At 48.8% G+C, this 22,134-nt stretch overlaps 1 protein-coding gene across 2 annotated transcripts in view; it reads right to left on the bottom strand.

The window, feature by feature from the left end:
- Positions 1–22,134, bottom strand: part of ROBO4 (roundabout guidance receptor 4) — a 969,314-nt gene that overhangs the window by 884,321 nt on the left and 62,859 nt on the right. The window contains exon 1 of one of the 2 annotated variants that reach the window (XM_069614540.1): positions 3,981–4,307. The exons of the other annotated variant lie outside the window; for it this stretch is intronic. Coding sequence (XP_069470641.1) covers positions 3,981–4,044 — 64 coding nt within the window. The 5' untranslated portion in view covers positions 4,045–4,307. Of the gene's footprint in view, positions 1–3,980; positions 4,308–22,134 lie in introns of those variants that run through there. 2 annotated transcript variants of the gene reach the window in all.

Here is a 22,134-nt window from a genome sequence, read left to right as displayed (position 1 = left end):
TGGGTGGGACTTAGTAGTACACGTTGTCACCCATTGCCTTTCCTGTTGCAAAATGCTCTGGTTATGACCTCACGCATAACAGAAGATTGTTGGTGGAGAGCCTGGATTCATTCATTAAGGTAGGTTTAGCCTGCACCAATCACTGGAGGCCCATTTGGCTTTAAAAGAGGGTTGAGACCGTCTTTTGGCATTTCATCCAACGACTAAAAGGAGTAAGAAGAAGGACTCATTTGGACCCTGGCTGAAGGCACAGTCTGCCTTACAGCTTCCACCAGTGAAGGAAGGCCAGAATTTCCAAGAGGAAAGCAAGATCCCAGCCCTAAACATCTCCCAGGGGACAGAGGAAGATTCTGGACTCAGAGGACCCGTCCAGCAGCTCCAGAACCGGTACCCAGCTAGCACACAGCGTGCCCTGCTAGGTTCTGCCAGTTAGGAAGTGCCAGAGAGTCTCGGAACAAAGGACAAGGCTGTTGCCTGCAAACACTCTCCTCAGCTTTGGGCCGGCTGCCTTAAAGCACGACACATGCCCAGCAAAAAAAGCTAGGAGGAGGGCCACAACAAGCTTCAACCACAATCCATCTTTTAAGGACATTTTCAAGGCAGTCGAGCCCCTCGACCTGCAACCGGCTGCACCACTGACTGCTGTCAGGCTGCAGTCACTAGAGCCGTCCAAGTCGCCTCGACCAGCATTCCATATCCGCCAACCGGCACAGAGACTATTCTTGCCCCAAGCCACGATGTAGGCCAGCCTGCAGCCATCCATCCAGCCTCGGTTGCCGAACGGCCTTCCGCCTGATACCCGCAGCTGTCTCCCATCTTGGACTCTGTCACAGGAGTTGCAAAGTGTCCTGGAACTGACTTGGCGCTATCAAACATCAAGATCATCTCAAGCACCAGGTACATTGTGGTTCTGTCTCCCTGGTCCTTCTGCGAAGGCCCCTAGTGACATTTATGACGGCACGCTTCCTTTGTGCTGAACCAAAATAACTTTGAAAAGTTAAGACTGATTAATTTACCGACTACTCTCCTGTCAGTATCTGGGGTGCGTCCCTTTCCTTCGATAAACTGTCTGTCCACTGTGTTCCTTTACAGGGTGGCATGTATTTTGTAGTGTACTAGATCTATTTGTTGTAAAAATAATAAAGTCGATACTTGTATACAACCTTGTCTGAGCAGTCCCTTTTATCATTGGGTAATAATTGTATTTTCGCTGTGTTTATTTATTTATTTATTGCTTGTTAGGCGCTTATACAGTAAGTAAATACTGTTTTAAAGCACCCACTGGGCAAAGGGAGAAACAAGGGAGTGAAACACATTAAAATGAACACAAAACTATTAAACAACTGGAGGGAAAAGGAGAAAAGGACAAGCATACTATGCCTTGTAAGTATTCAGAACGTGCAAGTGCAGAACTGGTGCAACTAACCAACGATCCACAACCTTGCGGAGATAAGCCTGCTGTTCTATCCACATTACCAAAATTGGACAAGGAGGTTTATAATTTAGCTTGTTATTCCAAACTTTTCGGATCCCTCCTGGTGTACTAGAGGGGTGGGGCTGATTGATGGTTTAGAAACTGATATTCATCAATGGACCACTGATGCCCCGGAAGTTGATTTGTCACAATTACATTAGTATAATGAAAATATTATTTACTTTACAATGCAATTACATTTAAACAAATGCCATCTGAGGAGCTGCAAAAAGCATTTGCGTACTGTGATTTTCTCGGTACTCTATCAATAGTTGTGTACATACGTTCTTCTAGTTCGATGCATTCATGGTCAACGATATTTCGAAGATATGTAGAGTTTTGCATTTCTATATGAACAATTTCCCTCTTAAGAACAGAGTACCTTGATAAAGTCTGTCACAAACACAACTGTATGCAGTATTATGTTAAGCTTGTGCCGTCATTGCAAAAATATTTTAATACGCCACTTGCAAACAGATACTGGTGCCTGTGTGTAAGCAAATGTTTTTAAGCATATGGAGTGCACAAGCAAGGATGTGAACCTGTGTTGCTTCCAAGACAAACATGTTGTCCCCGAGCTATCCGTCAAGTCCAAAATGCTGAGCAATTCTCCTCTGAACAACAGTAACAACTTAAACCCCAGACACAGGTTTTTGCCTTGTTGGGTATCATCGGTGGAGTGAGGTTTTGCCTATCTAGGGCACTGAGAGCAATGGATCCACTTCTTGATGACCCTTTATAACTTAGGGTGAAACCCCAAGTCGTTCAAAATTAGACGAGAATGTGAGAGCACATCAACTGAGGCTGAACATTGGAATTTTGTTTTTATTTTTATTTATATAACCTCGCTGTACAGCAAAGCGCTTTAGAGAAATGTTTTAAAAACTGGTACAATTCATGCAAAATAAACTGAGAAACACAAATTAGCAGGCAGGCAAGTGAGAGTTAAGGCGCGAGCGGAAAGCAGGTAGAAAAGTGAGTAATCGAAGAGGGTTGAGGGAGTGTGGCTCAAAGATCCTATTCTGTGTGAAGATGCTTTACCTGGGCCTATTTTGTAACTTGACCAGGAACACAAAGATAATTCCACAAGTATTACCTGGGGTGTTCATTTTGGAATTATACTTCTTAGCACAGCCTAGAGTTTCCATCTGAAGAAAGCTGTGTACCTTAACTGGACGCAATTGCATATCCCTGTGTTGAGCTAACCTTTTAAAGTTAGGCTTTTTTTTAAATGTTCTCCCAGAAAGCTTTGTTGTTGAACTTTTGAAGTGTATCTTACAAAATACCTGTGTACCTTCAGATGGTGACAGACTATTGGACAAGCCAGGATTTATATGCACAAAATCATGCTGGAAAATTGGCCAAGATCATGGCATTCCGACATGTGGGAATGCACCGGGAGGATACATTACATTCAGATGCAATGATAAAACATACAGATAAAAGGTTTTTGTTTTTGTTAAAGTATTAATCGGGTGAGATAACGCATAATGAAATGTGCCCTTTTTCCATATGAAGTAATGCCGTAGGGAATTGTTGTGTGGGGTGGTCAGTCATAATGTAGAATGCAATAATGTAGAAAGTCAAAATGTCACATTTTTTTTTTAGAAATAGAAAACAATATTGTCGAAAAACAATAATGTCAAATTTTTTCTACATTTTTTAGAATTTTTTCGAAAAAAATAAATAAATATATATATATATAATTAAAATGTGTTGAGTATGAGGGGTGAGAGGGTGGTGGGGGAGTATGGGGGTGGCCGGGGGTGTTGGGTGAGAGGGATTGGGGGGACCCCCCCTAGTAAATGATACTCTTCTTGTTTATTTATTTATTGATAGTGCTAATTGACATTTTTTTCCGACATTTTTTTTTCTAAAAATTGACTCTTTTCATTATATGTATAGGTTTTCGACATTATTGTTTTCTACATTTTTTTTCTACATTTTTGTAAGCTGGCATTTTTTTTTCTACATTATGACTATAAACCGTTGTGTGGCATGTTTGGAATTTCGCCCTGTACTTTGTGTTGCAAACATAACATTTTTTTAAAGAATCAGATAAGAAGAAAGAGCTGGTCCTGGGCTCTCCTTGGAACACATGTTGGCTGCTCTAAGCTGCTAATTAGTGCTAAATCGTACAGCTAATGGGTTTAACAGCGTCTGGTTCATCTTTGGCTAAACGTCTATCCAGGAAACAAAATTAAAGGGGTTGTTTATTTGGAAATTTCAAAATGTATTCTGCAATGAGCTGGTACTGAAATAGGAAGTGTTGGGGGAAAAATAAGGAAATACGTCTTTCTTCGGCATAAACTGGAACCACAACACAAATGAAATGGTTGTGCCATAAGAACAACTGGGATGTTGATGCCCTTAACATTCAGGGCGCCTCGAGGCTGCTAATTAAAGGGTGCTTCGCGCATAACTCTTTTCTGGGGAGTCTTCATAACCACATTACCTCACACAGCCGACAAAGAGTGGCATGCGCCCCCACAAGTGCATCACTCACCTGCAAGAGTGTGAAAGGCTCCCCACAAGGGCAGCCAGATCCCCAAAATGCGAGGCACTGTCATGGTTTCCAGCGGCTGCCGGACAGCTTGGCATCAGCGACAGGAGCACACCGGCAGCCCTCTCTCCTCGAAGACAGCCGTCATGTCCTCAGTCCCGCGCGAGAGGTGGAGCATTCGAAGCTCCGCCTCTAGCTGCGCTTCTCTTGCGCACTATTTACAGCGTCTTTAGCTGCCCGTCGGGCGTGGGGACAGGGCTGTCCAGGAGCGCCCACAGCAGCTAACGGAGGAAATGAGGAGATTGCAATGGCGTGTTATCTATCCATCTGCATGCCAGGAAAGCCAGGCCAGGGGACAGGACACGCGCAGCCCCTCACAGGTTCACTGCGCAGGAAACGGGGGCCTGTAACGTGTTCCTTCACTGTTTAGAAGGATACTTTATTTTCATTCGCTTTCCTCGGGACTGAACTCCCTCGTCATTGTCATCGGGGAAACCTTCAACTCAGGAAAAAGCTTTGTGTGTCCAGGATGTGATTCCTGCTACTGGAATAGAAGGATTTGTCGGATGCACGGGCAGCAGCCGCAAAACAGCACTGGCCGAAAGTGCATTATTCCTTGAGTGAAAATGGACTCATTGGGGCAGATTCTCAGAAACGAACGCGAATGAAAAAGGCGCAGAGGTGGCGCTTATGTGGTTTGTGTTAGCTTTAGAAATGTTCAGGACACCTTATTCTCCAAGATGTATAAAGGTTTGTAATACACCTTGCACCATGCACAGGTCTATGTTCAATGTGCACCCATACATTTATAGTCACAATGACTCAATGATATGATATGATAAGTCATTTATAACACGCCTATACACAAGTGTTTCAAGGCAGGACGAGGCAAGGGAGGGCGAACAAAGGGAAGACAGACAACGATCTTACTAGGCCAGGTGTCATTCAGATCGCTCAAGTGCATGGGAAGGGGGAAAGGGGAAAGTGCGTGGGGGAAAGTGCAGTACATAGGATAGTAGAATAAATAAGATAAATAAAAAACGGCCAGCTGGTGGCAAGCGCAAGGTAAGTGCAGACAAAAGTGCTGGTAGGGGGACTGAAGGGATACAGAAAACAGTCCCCATGTGTGGGGGTTGCCAGGGAGGCAGTGCAGGTGTGCAACTGGCAGTGCCTGGGCCCGAGATCAGAAGGATAGCCAGGTAACCAGCGCAGATTCAGCCAGGAAGTCAGCAGGGGAGAGGGGGAGAGAAAGCAGAAGCAAAGAGGAGGGTTTTGAGGTGCTTCCGGAACCAGAGATGATTCTCCTCAAGTTTCAGGGAGGCAAGAAGGCTGTTCCAGAGGGAGGCCCCAGCCGAAGAGAGAGATCTACCACCAACTCGTTGCCTGGAGAAGCGACTGACCCTGAGGGAGTTGGAGGCGGATGAGCGAAGAGCATGAGAAGGAAGATATTTAGGCAGAGATAGATGAAGGTATTGCGGCCCCAGGCCCCAGAAGGCCTTGTGGACAATGAAGAGGGTCTTGAACTTAATCCTCGCAGCCACTGGGAGCCAGTGGAGAGATTTCAGTCCTGGAGAGATACAATCCCTGGGTTTGAGACCAAGGACAAGTCTCGCAGTCCTGTTCTGGATCAGTTGCAGAGGGCGGAGAGTAGAAGCAGGCAGATTTAGATAGAGGCTATTACAATAGTCCAGCCTGGAGAGAACCAGGGATCTGGAGACAGTGAGCTTCTGGGGGAAGGAGAGAAAAGGAAGAATACCTCTGAGGAGGTGCAGATGGTAGTGAGACTTCTTAGAGACGTCAGAGATGTGAGGAGAGAAGGAGAGTGTGGAATCAAAGATGGCCCCAAGGTTTTTAGCCTTGCAGGTGGGAGCAGGAAGAGGGCCAAGAGAGTCCGTCCAGAGAGCTGCAGGGAAGGAGGGAGTGGGTGTCCCGATGAGTAGAATCTCAGTCTTACTGGCATAAAGGCAGAGGTCATTGGCAGCACACCACTCCTGGATAGAAGACAATCAGAGATGAGGAGAGGAGGAGGAGGCCGAGGGTAGCCGGAAAATGAGCTGGGTGTCATCTGCATAGCACTGAAAGTTGGGGCAGAGACACCCGTCTCAATAATTAAAGCAGCAGATTAAGGTGGTGCAGCTATTCAGGTGGATTGTTTAATGGATTTAAACTATTCTGTTCTGGCATATACCATTGTTGTGTCCTCAATACACAAATTCAAATTGAGTCTGATCAGAAAAACCCATATATTGATCACTGAAAGTCCATATATCCACGTCTAGATAGTATATCTCTCAAGCCTCTTGTTAATTTCAAGATTGTTAGTTTCCTCCAGCCTATATACAGTTATTTCGCCGACAAGCCAACACGTGTTTCGACCCAGTAAAGGTCCTTATCAGGGCTGGGCTAGAATACATACTGATAATTGGATGCTTGACAGCCTGAAATGCAGAGAGTGTTTCTTATTCTGCCACTCGTTCAAGATAAATGGTGATGTATTTTCATAATCATTATGGAGCACAATTCATATATTGTCTGGGTAGCACTATGTATATTTTTCTTTAAACGATTTGGACCCTATTGTGTTGGTAGAGAATATGAGGCTCCATTTTTAGAGGAAGCCTAAACTGATTTGGCGGTCCGCTCGCTCTCAATAACATAAGCTTTTACATCAATTAAACAATCCACCTGAATAGCTGCACCACCTTGACCTACTGCTTTAATTCTTGAGTCATTGTGATGACTATAACTGTATGGATGCACATTGAACATCGCATAGACCTGTGTAAGGTGTATTACAAACCTTTATACACTAAGTAACAGACTGTGGGCCAACCTGTATGCACTCACCCAAGTGGCGGTCCATATTAGACTTTTTCATGCTCTGTGCGCAGCACACCTAGGTATAGCCCAAACATGATTTTCTTATACTCCAAGGTGACCTGCGCTTTTCAGGGGGGCTGGACAGCAGCACAAAACATGCCTGCCTTGCATACATTCGTTTTGGAAGCGTGCTTGCGATGCATGCTCCCAGCAGCCGTTTGGGTACTGGGAGCACATTTCAAACGTTCTTAAGGCCCTGTCCCTGTGAAATGCTAAAAAAAGAAAAAGATATTTCTATCCCTTTTTAAGGGATAGAAATGAAAGTGAGAGAGAGTTCAACTTTAATAAAAACTCTTCACAGGTTCAGGAATGATCCTGTCACACAATATGCATACTCCTTTGCTTGTTCCAAACAGGTGCATATGAATGTCTTTGATTCTGCCCGTTTTAAAGAGCATCTATTTTTGAATATGGGATGCACTTTAAAGTGCACAGAAACACCCCCTGACTTGTGCAAATGTGCAAATGATGTAAATGAGGGTCTTTGTGCCATTTATAGGGCAGACATTCCAATACCCTTTCAGAATGGGGCGCTTTTTTTGTGCAATTGGTGAGATGCACCAGAACATTTAGGCCCCGATTCATGAAATAAAATAGCGCTGAAAAACAGGCACTTGCGTGCAAAACACGCTCAGGCGCTCGTTTATCGATTCATGGAACTCATTGCGTGTGGCTTACCGGAGACTTGCGCTGAATCCGCGTGGGTCCAACACGTCACTGCGACACCACGAACGCCTTGCGCGAGACACCCAGCGAAGGTGCATACCATCTAGCGCAGTCACCTAAAAAGGGGGCGGAACATGTGGAATGGGGAACAACAAGCGTAAATGTGGGTGTTACGTGGGAAGTACCACAGTAAAATACTTGCAACGCCCACAGGCGCACTAACAACACGTATTCATGGAATTGAACAGGGCTCTCCGGCACGCAGAAAAAGACGTGCTAAACCAGAAACACATCCGCCACGCGAAAGCTGGCATAGGCGTCACCGCGCACTAAAAACAATGCATAAAAGTGTGCGCAAAGGCCAGCACGCATATACAGCTACAATGAATGTACTATTTTTTGCAGCCGTGATCGTGGGACACCGCAGGAGGAGGATAGCCAGGGCACGCATTTGTTTACCCAGGTCCAGCCTTTTTGGGATGCCTGATGACCAGGTCTATGGCAGGTATAGGTTTCCACCTCATACCATATTAGACCTGGTCAAGGAGTGGGAAGATGAACTCGCATTACCCACCCTGTGCTCCCAGGCACTGAGCCCCTTGGAAAAGGTGCTCAATGTACTGCATTTATTGGCCACTTGGTCATTCCAGTGCACAACTGCCATAGTCGAGGGACATCTCACAGGCCACGCAGTCACTCTGCCTACACCAGGGGTTGGCAATCATGACTGCACGCTCCTCAGTCTGCAGGCACATATACATGCCCAGAACACCCGCAGAAAGGCAGGCCATGGTCCAGGACCGTCACAGGGTGGCGCACTTCACTAAAGTGCTTGGTGCCATCGATTGCACCCATGTGGCCCTACGTCCACCTAGGGCCACAGAGCACATCTATCGAAATCCCAAGCACTGGCATTCCATCAACGTGCAGGTTGTATGTGATGCCAAGGGAATCATTAGCTCTGTATATGCCAACTATCCAGGGTCCACCCATGATAGTTTCATATTCAGAATGTCACCCCTACACCGGGCCCTGAAAGCTGGGAGGCATGGCAACACATGGCTGAATGGTGAGTACAAATGGGCCTGCAAATGCATGCATGTCTCACACAGACAAAACCACAGCACTAACAACCCATTTCACCTCCACAGGGGACAGTGCCTACCCTCTGAGCACCTACATGGTGATGCCAATACAGAACCCCACCACACAACCCCAGGTAAGATACAATGCAGCCCATATTGCAACTAAGGGCATAGGGGAGCGCACATCCGGAGTGCTAAAGCCATGCTTCCACTCCCTTGACCACTCTCGTGGTGAGCTACTATATGCACCACCAGTAGTGTGCAGGATCATCGTGGCAGCATGTGTCCTGCACAACATTGCAACACAGTGTGGCGTACCAGTGGACATGGTGGTGCCCCCACATCCCCAACCACATGCATGGCGGCTGAGCATGGGAGGGGAAAGGTCACGTGGCAATGCTGCCCGTACCCAGCTTGTGGCACAATGTTTCACCTAAAAACCAACCCCTGCGAAGTGCACACAGCCCTGGTACATTCCAGGTGACAATCAATGATGACAAAGGGACAATCATCTATCCCAGCCTTAACACCCTGAGAATGTGTCCTTGGAAATGCTAAATTGGGTGCATCCCCTTAGTACTAAAAGTATCTCCATCAGTTGTGTACAAAAGATACACATGGAAGATGGAGTCTGCCACTAACAAAATGCAAATGTACACATACAAATGCCGGTATGTCACCTAAACCCTGCCACACTTCAATTCACCTGGTTGACACACCATGCCATGGCATGCAATGTCCAAACTGAGAAATAAATGGCCAACACACACATCACAAAGTGCCCAACAATCAACAGAACAAGTACATAATTAACTGAACAGATTAGACTTGAGACTGCCCACAGATAGAATGGAAGCCCAATGCCACTCTGTAAGTTACTTTTACACGCTGCACTCCTTGCAATCCCATGGAAAGGGGAAGCAGGAGTGGCATATGGGTCTGGACCCTAAGGCACAAACAAGGAGGGTACCAACACGAGACAAGCCTGTTTTGGTAAAGCTGGAATCTACAGTGGATGCCCTTGGCTACCACACAAAGCAAAACACTGTCACATAAATGCACAATAGACAAACAAATAGTAAAAAAGAATCAAAAATGCCCATGGGGGACCGAGGGAGCACCCAGGCGGGAGGAGGTGCAGAGTGCACGTCAACACCCACATTTGTGGATGTAAATAAATTAACCTCCATGGGTTAATGGGCCGCACGGCTAGCAGGATCGGGAGACCTGTCGCTGCTGTCACCACTCTCTGGTGTTGCATCAGAATGTGGTAGAGGTAAGAGAGGATCACTACGTATAGCCCTGGTCTGGACCTCCATGGCAGTGGCCATGTGGGACTGAGATGCTTGCATGTGCAACATGATGGCTCTGAGGTCTCCATGCAACTCCTCACGGGATGCACGCAGTTCCTCCGTGATGGTACGAGTCATCATTTGCATCTGCTGTTCAGACCGCCTGCTGCTGGATGCCTCGAGTGCAGTCAGTGTAATCCTGAGGGACCTATACTCTGACCTTAGGGCTTCCCTGTGGGCCCAACCCTCTGCAGCCATGGATGCGCGCAGAGACCTCAGTTCTGCCCATCGGCTCCTGTTGCTGGCAACCATGTTCAGCCTGTGTGAGTGGCATGTGGACCACAATGCCTGCTGCTGGCGCTCCACCTGTCTTGCTGGGGGTATCATGGAATTGGCCACCCAATCCATGCCCTGAACCAACATCTCATATGAAGCAGCCTGTTGTTGTGCAACAGCATACATGGACTGCTCCTACACAGTATTGCCAGCTAACGCACGGCCACCGCGTTGGCGGACCCCACGCCTGCCTGGGCGAAGGGTACCTGGCCCTTGACGTGATGACGCCATCTGTGGCTGCAGGACGGCATCCCTCCCTTGATCAGCTGCCCCAGGAACAGGAGTCAATACTGTGGAGTGTGACCCTGCAACCGTAACCACTACAGACGGACGTACCGACACTGACTGGCCCTGTGATGGGTCGTCCCTCCTCCAGACGTTTGGGATGCAACAGCACCCACAGTCGATGCACTCACCTGCGACAGCACTGAGGTTTCCATAACTATTTCACCACCAGAGCCAAAGGCTTCCTCAGAGGCTGACTCAGACTGAGTCAGGGCCAGGATGGCCTGTAGCACCAGTGGATCTCAATGGGCTACCACACCATGTCCTCCACTGGTGGTTGGTTGTGGCTCAGTATCCTGTTCTCCTCCACCTCCTCCTCTGCATCCAGTGCATCATCACCTGCACATGGACAAAAGAAATACATGAAGAGTCATGTAAATAGCATAGCCCACACACATAGGCATCACAATGTCGTCATGCAACACATCAACCTGCCATGTCACAAACTCCTGCACGTACGCAGTGTCAATGCAAGTGAACGTAGCATGAAAGCAGCCATGGACGTGTGTGGAAGGGCTAAATACAACATGTAGTGCATGGTGCATAGCACCTGCTACACACATGTGCACCTGACTGGCATAGTTCATACACCAACTTCACAGATGCAAAGACAGATATGCCACGTAGCATAGCCATGCTTGAACTGTAATACTGCATGACAAGGACCTTGCTGACTACTGTCCCAGAGCCATGTACAATGGATGTGACATGACATGTAAATCACAAACTCGATACACACAAGTGTCACATGGTGCTATGATGCAAGGGTGGTGGAATAGAGTGAAGCCAGACACACCCATCCCATGAGGCCAGGTCACATTGACATCACGCGAGTGAATAGACATGGTAAAGGTGAGACCTGGGATTGGAAGCGGGAGTGGGCAGTGCAGTAAATGGGAATGGCATACCAATGAAATACAAGTACATGATCAGCAATGAAAATGCTGCAGGCTGGTGGAAGTATATTTGCAGACATCAGGTGTCAATTGCTGGAAGAGGGTTGTAGGGATACAGTAAACAGCCACCGAGTGTGGGGGATGGCAGGAAGGCAGTGCATGGGTACAACTGGTGGCTCAGACGTCCGTGTCAGAGATCAGAGTGTGTGGGCAGGTGACTAGTGCATTCTCTCAGTCATCCAGGACTCCAGCAGGGGAGAGGAGGTAGAGAAAGCACAACACACGAGGAAGCATCAGAAGTGCCTCCCGACCTGGAGAAGGTTGACCTCTAGTTCCATTGAGGCAGGGAGACCATACCAGAGGGAGGCCCCAGCCAAAGATGGACATTAACCACCAAATAATTGTTATGAGGAGTAACTGACCCTGAGGCAGAATGAAAGGGATGATGAAAGACCATCAGTAGGAAGCAAATTGGGAAGATGGAGTTGAAGGAACTGCGGCACCAGGACCCATAAGGTCCTGTGGCCAATGCACAGCGATTGGAAATGAACAGTCGTAGCCACTAGGAGCCAGTGCCATCATCACAGTCCTAGGGAGATACAATACCTGGCACCAGGACAAAAGGACAATCCCCACAGTCCGGGTCAGGATGAGTTGCAGAGGGAAGAGAGTAGAGGCACAGAAATCTTGCTAGAGGCTGTTGCAGTACCCCACCATAGGTATGAGCAGTCCTCTGGAGAGAGTGAGCTACTGGGGGAATTAGAGGAAAGGAAGAATACCCCTGAGGAGGTGCAGCTGGCAGGGTGACCTCTCAGAGACGTCAGAGATGTGCGGACAGCATGCGAGTGTGGAGTGCAAGATTGTCACAGGCTATCCGCCAACACAGGTTGGAGCAGGAAGAGGGCCAAGAGAGCCTGGACAGAGTGACATGGAAGGAGTGAGCATGTGTGATGGGGTTTGTCACTGTGTGGAGCAAATTGTGCGAATGCAGTCTGCAGGACAACAAGCACGTGCCAGTCCACCATGACATGGTTCACCCATTGCAGTCATGCAAATGCAGCCAGAACTGCCAGACAATCATCACACTTCATCCAAGCAACATACACATGTCCTGGACACACACGCATCACCACTCACCAGACATTGCCTCATAAATTGGCAGGTCTCCCACACCTTGGATCTGCTCCACATCAATCATAGCAACTATGATCTCCTTATTTGGAGTGAGTTCTTCATCCTCTTGTGGTGACCCACCTCCAGTCACCAGAGTAGAGGCATAGATGGCACCCATCTTATCTTTGCGTCGGCGCCGGAGGTCATACCAACGCTGCATTGCATCAGAAGCTGAGCGCCTCTCATGGCCCAAGGCGTTAATAAGATCGGCAACAGACTGCCAGTGGGCCATACGCTGGGCAGGCGTATGTGTGCTCCCTGCCCGCACAAGCATGTTGTGTTCGTGTTTCTGCACATAGTCGACGAGAACCTGGAGCTCCTCATCACTAAAGCTCCTCTTCCTTGACTTGTGGGACTCCTATGCCGTGCCTTGGGACTGAGCCCGTTTGCCTACTGCACGCTTTGCCTTCTTGCGAGATCGTGCAGACCCCGAGTGGCTGGGACCACTTGGGTCAGTAGGGGCTGGAGCACTGGTGGCCTGGGCTATGGCATCACACACTAATGGTGTGACAGTAGGTGCCCTTGCAGGTAGCTGTACCTGGGTGCTGGTGCCACGAAGTTGCACAGCATGTCCCTTCCCCTTCGATGCACGGATAGCATCTGCCCCTGCGTCTCCGTCGACCGGGGTGGGGAGCAACACAGGTCTGGCTGAGTGACCTGGAGGCTGGGTGGTGGTTGCTGCAGCTGCCCCTGCAGCTTCCTGACCTTGTTGGGTGGGGTGCATAGCTCTCCCTGCACGGATCCGGACACCTCTGCCACCTCACACACCTGTGTCACCTTGGGCACCTTCGCCACTTCGGGCCCCTCTGCCACCTCGAGCCCCTCTGCCACCTCGGCCACCTCCGCCACCCCAGCCACCTTTGCCTCCCTTCCCACTAGTTGCCCTCCCAGTCATTACACAGATGGATTGGTACAATGGGAGGTGCAGATATCGATTGTCATGGGCAATTTGATTAAGGGGGCAGTGTACCTAATGTCAAACGTACCAGTGTGCCCCAGCAAGGCTCGATGTAACCCCTGGGGAAAAAATAAACAGGCTGCGTAACACACAGGCACCCCAAATATGAAAAATATGTGTACATGACCCCTCAGCAGCCCACATGTAAAGGAAAAACCTAACACAGTACGCTGTGGCACCCAGCAACACAAGAAATACCTACATGAAGGACACGTAAGCTACAGTGATGTTAAATAAGGGGTTACGCGACACACAGGGGCATTCACAGAATTCAAAATGCATACGCAACTCATCATCAGCCTCAAAAGTACACGTACATGTGCGCTGAGGCAATCCCCCACCAAAACATGATGCCCACACGCAGTGAAGAGATCGCGTGGAAACGAAGTCCACACGTCTGTCTGCTATAACTCGGCAAGCGTGTGATGCTCCTCTATGCACTACTTTATCCCGATCCTGAACGCCACACCCAACGTCCAGCGCATGCCACGTAACCTACGCGCATAGGCCCTTTCCTCTAGATCCCTACTAACGCGCTGTTTCCACACGTGCGGAGTCACTCTGTTTCCGTCTGGCCATGCAAGTAACACGGAGGACCCACGCTCCTGCCTACAAGCCAATTTACCTGCCTCCAAGTGCCCCAAGCTGCCTCCTATGTGCCATTTGCTGCTGCCTGACCACTGTGTGTGCCTGCTGCCCACATAGCCTGCAATTCTGGTGCCTGCTGTACAGCTATTACCAGAGCTCCTGTCGTTGGACCTGTGATCACATCTGCTGATCCAGAAGACTCCCGACATGCCAGACCACCACTCTACAGCCCAGCACCAGGACCACCTTGCCTCACCCACACCTGCATCGGGGGTTGCCATGTCTGAAGCAACATCATTGGAGGCAAGTGGCAACACCCCGGCAGCGATGCAGAGGGCTGTCAGCTTCTCAGCCAGGGAAGTTGACATCCTGGTGGAGCAAGTCCTGGTACATTATGATGCCCTCTTCCACAGATCATCGCAATTCAGCAAGGAAGGACAGAGGAAGATCTGGGTGGACATGGTGGGTGCCATCCACCTGGAGTGGGTGGCACCCCTCAACTACATCCATGTCCACAAGCGCTAGGAGGACTTCAAAGCCAGGACACGCAAAAAGACCTGGCACTTCCTCAAGGCTGGCATGGACCAAGAGGGGCACCGGGGCTGGACGACCACCAACAACAAGCGGGTCTTGGAGCACTTCTACCCGGCGCTGTATGCTCAGGTCAGGGATTTGGAACTCCATCTGGAGTCAACTGGTAAGTGTCCATGTGTACTTGTCCACCATAGTGCATGTGCATGTTGATGTATGGTTGGAGTGTGCACCATGGCCTTATGTCTGGTATGTCTCTTGTACAGATGTCAGTGTGCATGTCCCAGACAGTGCTGCATGTGAGTCCATTCAAGCATGTGTAACAACAATGGTGTTTGTCAAGGAATGTGTGATGCGCGGCAGCATGTAACAACGTGCACGTGGTTGGTTTCATGTGTCTGGACTTGGCCATGTGAGAGGTGTCACACATGTGTGCTTTTGGCAACATCATGGAAATGCATGGTGCATATGTGCATGTGTCTGAAGAGTGAGTGTGTGACTGGCAAACAATCCGGGATGGATGTCACTTGAGCATTAGATTGTGTGATTGACTCATGCTGCCAAATTGACCTCTAGTGCACTCGGACGTGATAGCTCCATGGCCTGCTTCATGACTGTCAGCTGATGAATGAGATGTGTATGTCCCATGATGCATGTACGGCGAATGCACAATTTTGAGGTGCTGACAATTTTGAGGTGCTGACAGTGCTTTATCCAAGGATGTGATTGTCTGTTGAGAATGCCAGACATGATTGTGCATATGTGTTGATTGCACTAACCTGTGTGTTGTGGACAGTGATGATGGTTGTGACCTTTGTCAGTGCCACTCATGTACATTTGCTTTGTGCAAAACAGACATAGGTTCAGTACCCTGATGTTTGTGTTCTATGTCTCCCTATCCACAGCAACGATGGAAGAAGAGGGCGGAGAAGGCACTGTGGAGTAAGGCAGCAGGGATGCCTCCACTAGGCGCAGACGCAAGGCCCAGTCACGCTCCCAGGAAATGTCATCTTCAGGGAGCGAGGGGACTGGTGCCGCGTCTGAGGGAATGGCCGCAGCTGATGAGGGGAGGCCCAAGAGGGTGAAGTTGGTTGAAGGCTCCTCGGCAGTGGGAGGGACAGGTGAGGTAGCACAGGGGCATTCCAATGCAGTGGATGGTGGGGAGGCATCCAGGTTGGTGGAGGAGGAGGAGGCCGCATCAGCCCAACCCACAGGGCCCGGCGGGGTGATGACATGGGTGTGACTGGTGCCGTCCAGACTCAGGGGCAGGAGCCAGTACAGGTCACCGTGGAGGGGTCTGTGACTGATCCTGCCCCTGGGACTGCGACTGCATCATTATGCACCTGCGGGCATGCCTCAGGCTGGACCCATCCGCAGGTGGCGAATGTTTCCACGCAAACAGAACACCAATACCTGCGGATGTCGCCATTTGGGACAAGGTGGAACCTTGGGACAGGGTGGAACCTGTGCTAGGTAGTGTCATGACGCGGACATGCACCATCTGTGATTATACGCAGGCTTCCAATCAGGGGTTTGCACGTCATCATAATGAGGTCTGCCGTCTCTTGAACTGGGTAGCACATTTCCTGGACTCGCAACGGGTGCGTGGGCTGGCCACTTATGTGACCCCCTCCTTGTCTTCCTCCTCTGTGCGCCAATCGTCCTCCCTGCTGTCTTCTGGCCCAGATACCACCAGGGCCCCCTGTGTACCTGTCCCAACCCTGGTGGAGATCCCATCCTTGCCAGAGTCGGGAGTCAAAGTTGGATCAGCCGAGGTGGTCACCACGCAGATCCAGCCAGTGACAGGAGCTGTGGCAATGGAGGAAGAGCAGGCACCAAGGAGTGGGGCACGTGCACGATGGCCCCAGGGTATAACATCATCCCGGAGGCTGTCCTTGAGGCGTAGGCACCGGGCTATTTGGCAGCAGCAGGCTTAGAGTAGGTGGCTACAGGCCTCAGGGCTTTCGATGGCAGAGAGGCAGGTATCGGCCATCAGGCAGGAGGCAAACGTAGACCTTACAACAAGGATGTCTTCCGTGTTGGAGCATTTGGGCCAGCAGATCGGGGTAGAGTGGCAGTGGGCACGGGAGGCTAGACTCACCCTGGCCAGGGTGGAGAACTCACTGCATCGGGCAGAGAGACGGGCTGAGGTAGGGAGTTTCAAAGGAGCATGTTGGAGTGCCTGCAAGCCCTCGAGGGGGAAGCGGAGGCCCACCTTGGGGAAGTGGACGCAGTGTTCGGTGATGCCCTGGCTGAGACTATGAGGGAGTATGGTGAGGAGAAGGACTAGCCCACTGCCATTGTGTATAGTTATTTAGGTGTAAGTGTCATTTGTTTTTTCCCTTTTTTGGAGTTTTTGATCTGTGCCCCACTTTTTGTATATAGTTATTTTTAGTGATGACATTTTATGGAGTGTTTTGAAAAAGTGCATTTGGGACAATGGACCTATACTACTTTTACAAAGTTGGATTTTTTTTCTTCCATTTGTGTTACCCATGATGTTATGGATTTCTTTTTATTTGTGATTTTCATTTGGATATTCATTTAGGACATGGACCTCATTTTGGATTTTGCCCTTTTTGCCCTTTTTTGCCCTTTTTTTGGGCAGACACTGTTTTTTTTAATTTGGAGAAGATAACTTTTTGTTTATTTTCATGTTTTATTTATTTATTATTTATTTCATGTAGATGAGTATGATCTCAATACTGCTTTTTAATGTATTTTCAGAATCAAAGTGGTGTTTGGTTGCCCATTTTTTTAAAACATTTGGCACTTCATTACTCTGTTCTGTGTTCACTATGATAACCTATGTTGTTCATGTGTGCACACATGCCGGCAAAAATCATGTTTGACATTCATTTACATGGGGCATGGTCTGGTGTGCATTGAAGTGTATGGGTGTTTGGGTGAAGTTCGAGTGTGCACCGTGTTGCCATTTGATTTCACATGTGCAGCATGCATGTGTATTGGGCCTCTATGTGTTTGTGAGGGTGGTGTTTTGGGTGAGTGATATGAGTGTGATGCGTTTACTATTTTGGCACCAAATTTGGTTGATGCCGTGTGCCTTTGAACTTCACCAGCATTTGAAATCTCTCGTGTGTTTAGGGGGTTATTGGTTCCGGTGATGTGTGCTCATTGAGGGTCATGCCGTGACACTCCATTGCAATGTCTGTTTCTGTGACACATATCTAGGGTGCTTTGTGTTTTGTCACAGTGTGAGTATATGTACATGTGGATTCTTGACATTACCTTGTCACATTGCATGTTGTGCCTCACTTTGACATACATTTTTGTGATGTGGAAATTGGGATATGTTTGTAGTATGCAATTGGGTGTGATCAGCTGAGATACAGAAGCTTGTGGGCCACGCGTGTGTTTTTTTGTTGTTTGCTGTATATTTGCTGAGGAGGAGGTTAAGGGTGGGGTCACTACACAGCAAGCAAGTTCATGAACACACCATCATTGGAGTGAACCTGTTTCACTATGTCAGCATCCATCATGCAGGTGGTGTCCAGTATGGGGGGCCTGCCTACAGGTTGCTGTCATTGGTGTTGGGTGGTGGAGGGGACCTGAGGCAGGGCCTGCCTACAGGTTGCCGTCATGGGTGATGGGGGGGAGGGGTACATGAGGCGGATCCTGCCTGCAAGTTGCCTTCACAGGTGTTGGGGGGAACATGAGGCGGGGCTTGCCTGCAGGTTGCCGTCACAGGTGTTGGGGGGGCATGAGGTGGGGCCTGCCTGCAGGTTGCCATCACGGGTGATGGGGAGTCCCATGTGGTGTGACCTGCCTGCGGGGTGTGGTCACGGTGATGAGTGGGTCCCATGTGGTGTGAGCTGCCTGCAGGGTGTGGTCATGGGTGATGGGGGGATCCCATGTGGTGTGGGCTGCATGTGGGGTGTGTTCACAGGTGATGGGGGGTCCCATGTGGTGTGGGCTGCCTGTGGGGTGTGGCCATGGGTGATGGGGTCCCATGTGGTGTGGGCTGCCTACAGGGGGTGGTCACAGGTGATGGGGGCTGGGGGGGTCCCATGTGATGTGGCCTGCCTGAGGGGTGTGGTCACAGTTGATTGGGGGGGTCCCATGCAGTGTGGGCTGCCTGTGGGGTGTGGTCACTGGTAATGGGGGGTCCCATGTGGTGTGGGATGCCTGCGGGGTGTGGTCAAGGGTGATGGGGGCTGGGGAGATCCCATGTGGTGTATTCTGCCTGCGGGGTGTTGTCACAGTTGATGGTGGGTCCCATGTGGTGTGGCCTGCCTGCAGGGTTTGGTCATGAGTGATGGGGTCTGGGGGATCCCATGTGGTGTGGCCTGCCTGTGGGGTGTGGTCACGGTTGATGAGGGGGTCCCATGTTGTGTGGGCTGCCTGCGGGGTGTGTTTACAGATGATGGGGCTCCCATGTGGTGTGGGCTGCCTGCAGGGTGTCTTCACAGGTGATGGGGGGATCCAATGTGATGTGGGCTGCCAGCGGGGTGTGGTCACAGTTGATGGGAGTCGGACGCACCCCAGCCGAATCGTGCGGAAACTCATTGCGTACCCCCGAATCGTGTGGAAACTCAGTGCGTACCCCGGACACAACACAGCCGAATCGCATGGAAACTCAGCGTGTACCCCGTACGCACCCCAGCCAAATCGCGTGGAAACTCAGTGCGTACCCCGGACGTACCCCAGCCGAATCGCGTGGAAACTCAGCACGTACTCCGGACTCAGCGCGTACCCTGTCCACAACGAGTTTTCACGCGATTTGGCTGGGGGGGCTGTACACTGGACAAGGGATGGTGCGGAGGCTTGGTGCATTGTTAGGCATTTCGCTGGCTTTTTACTGCACGTGGGTGCGTGTTGGGGGTGTTACTGGTGCTGCTTGATGCTCCTTGCACCACGGCTAGTGATGCCTCTGGAAATCCATGAATACGCGTGCTGTGCAATTGGTTTTTTTGCACCATAGCTGGCGCATGCACAGCGCACGCTCCTTCTCAGTGCACGGCGCCTTTTCTGCGCTGGATACCATGAATCGGGCCCTTAATCATTTGCACCCAAAAAAGGTTTTGAGAATTTGTCCCAACAATAATAAACCTTATGGATACAAAAAATGAAAGACCATTTTTAATTTTTATGAAAGTGTGTTTCCATTGCAGAGTTATTAAATTAATTTTAGGGTTTCACTTAAGGTTTTCTTTCTGGAAATCTTGAACTTTTGACCATTTACATATACTTGTGCATTAGTAAATGGTTTGGCAGTTCAGCATGTCCATACTTCCTTTGCTGAACACGCTCTTATTTTAATCTTGGCTGGTTGCCATTTTGATGGTAACGTAGCCGTGGAAACGCCACACGACAACACAGAAATGTGACTTTTCTCGCTACTCAGACATTTTGTTCATAAAAAAGTGGCCAATAACACAGTTCTATATAATTTTTAGATTTGAGTTTATCCATGGCACCTAGTGGAGCATACATTATTGGTATGGAAAGTGGTAGATATCCACTGTGTATGAATCGGTACGCATCTCAGTGAAGTGTTGCTATTGCTTTTTTTGTAATTGACTGGCATCGTGATTTGCTGAAATTTGAATACTCTTCGCCTGATTTACAAAACTGTTTTCAATGGGACTTTCTCATGTTAAAACATCTTTGTACAAATCAGGCCCTCTATGTTTTCGTGTGTTGCATTTGCTTGCCTCCGATGGCAATGTAATGGAAAGATCACTCAAAGGAAGTGGTGTCCCTGCTCACCGTTCTACTTTGAAAATAAGTTCAATTAAATACTGTAATTAGAAAAAGGGGGCGCCGGCATTTAATTGATCCTACAGAGCCAAAGATCAAATGAATATAGACAGAAGGGGTCACACTGCTTGCACAATCTGGACAATTGCTGATCACTGCCCTAAAGCGTACCTACACAGCAAGTAGTAAGAACTTGTTAGTTACAAACACACTGCATGTGTGGGCTGGAAAATTGCTGCATACTGCCCTAAAGTGTACCTACACAGCAAGTAGTATGTGAATATCTTGTTAGTTACAAACGCACTGCTAAAGTGTGGCTACACGGCAAGTAGTAATAACTTGTTAGTTACAAAAATGGTAACTAACAGGTTATTACTAATTGCTGTGTAGCTACACTTTAGGGAAGTGTACAGCAATTTTCCAGACCGCGGAAGCTGTGTGGCCACTTCTGTCAATTTAATGGAACGAGTCTCTGGCGACCAAGGCTTAATATGAAATTGCTTATTGTCCTATACTTTTTAGTTTGAAGTGTGCGTCTTTCTATCCTATAGTAGAACCATCAAGACTGCATGTGACATGTGACAGACAAATGCCAGTTTTCTTTTTTGTTCACAGTTGCATGAATACCTGAAACTGACAAAAACGGTGGAGTAGGCACAACTGGATTATTTAGCTAAATACTAGGAATAATTATATTTCTTTGTGTACAGAAATAAGGTATTTGGTGCTTTCTAGCCTCCACATTTGCACTATATGAAACTAATTGCTATAGAAATTGGACCAAGGAAACTCTCCTTTGTGCTGGGTGCCTCCATTTAGTGTAATACACTTCAAACAGCTAACCGCTTAACCTAATATAATGACTGCAAAACTATAAATTTAAGGGACAGTGTTACATCCCCATACAGCTCCCTGATGAAGGATCTGTACGATCCAAAATGCATTGTATATGATAACATTGACTGTTATGTAATTGGAATGGATGTATTGCTTTAATTAAGATGATCGTTTTTAAGTAATGATATTACTTTGAGTGGTTATCTTTTTGTAGTGTAGTACCCTGTGGAAGTGGGAGGCAGGCCAAAATGGGGGAGGCCATGTGGGAGACCTGTCGGAGCCACAGTTTTCAACCAGGGAGTCAACAGACCAGGTGGGGGTGTCTTGTGTACGCAGACAGACTGAGTCCCCCACACGCCCTCTGGTAATAACAGGAAGGCTACACTAAAAAGTGGGAACACAATCAAGACACCAAATTCTTTGTGGAAACCAGGAACAGATGTATTACTGGAAGAGGAGTACACTCATTGCCAGCAGGATACTTTAGACACACTGGACTACCTAGGCACACCCACTGTCATGCGCCCCTTCTATGTGAGATTGTGGGACCGATGGCGACGCAGCCGCCATGGAATTATTCCATCACGTTAGACCGCAACGCTTGCAGCGGTCTAGTGTTTCTTTTCATCATGGCCGCCGCCGGCTTTTTCAGGTGTTTCCAGCCGGCGGAGATCGCGTTGCAACTGTGTTACTGTTTCCACTTTGTTGCCAGTGCTCACTGTGAATTTCCCTTGGCTTTGCTGAGCCCCATTTTTCTTCAGTACTCCTGCCCTATTCTCCAGGTACTGCCTTCTGTTTCTCCTTACCTCTCTCTCCTGGCTCTCCTCCGCAGCTCTCCCTTTCTGGCGTTTCTCTGTTCGCCCTGCTTTCGTCTTTTACCAAGCTCTCTGGGCTTCATTACATGCTTGT

Source organism: Ambystoma mexicanum, chromosome 9 (genome assembly GCF_040938575.1).
Source record: "Ambystoma mexicanum isolate Mex_15411 chromosome 9, UKY_AmexF1_1, whole genome shotgun sequence".
Taxonomy (NCBI): domain Eukaryota; kingdom Metazoa; phylum Chordata; class Amphibia; order Caudata; family Ambystomatidae; genus Ambystoma; species Ambystoma mexicanum.
This window is presented reverse-complemented; position numbering and strand designations above follow the sequence as displayed.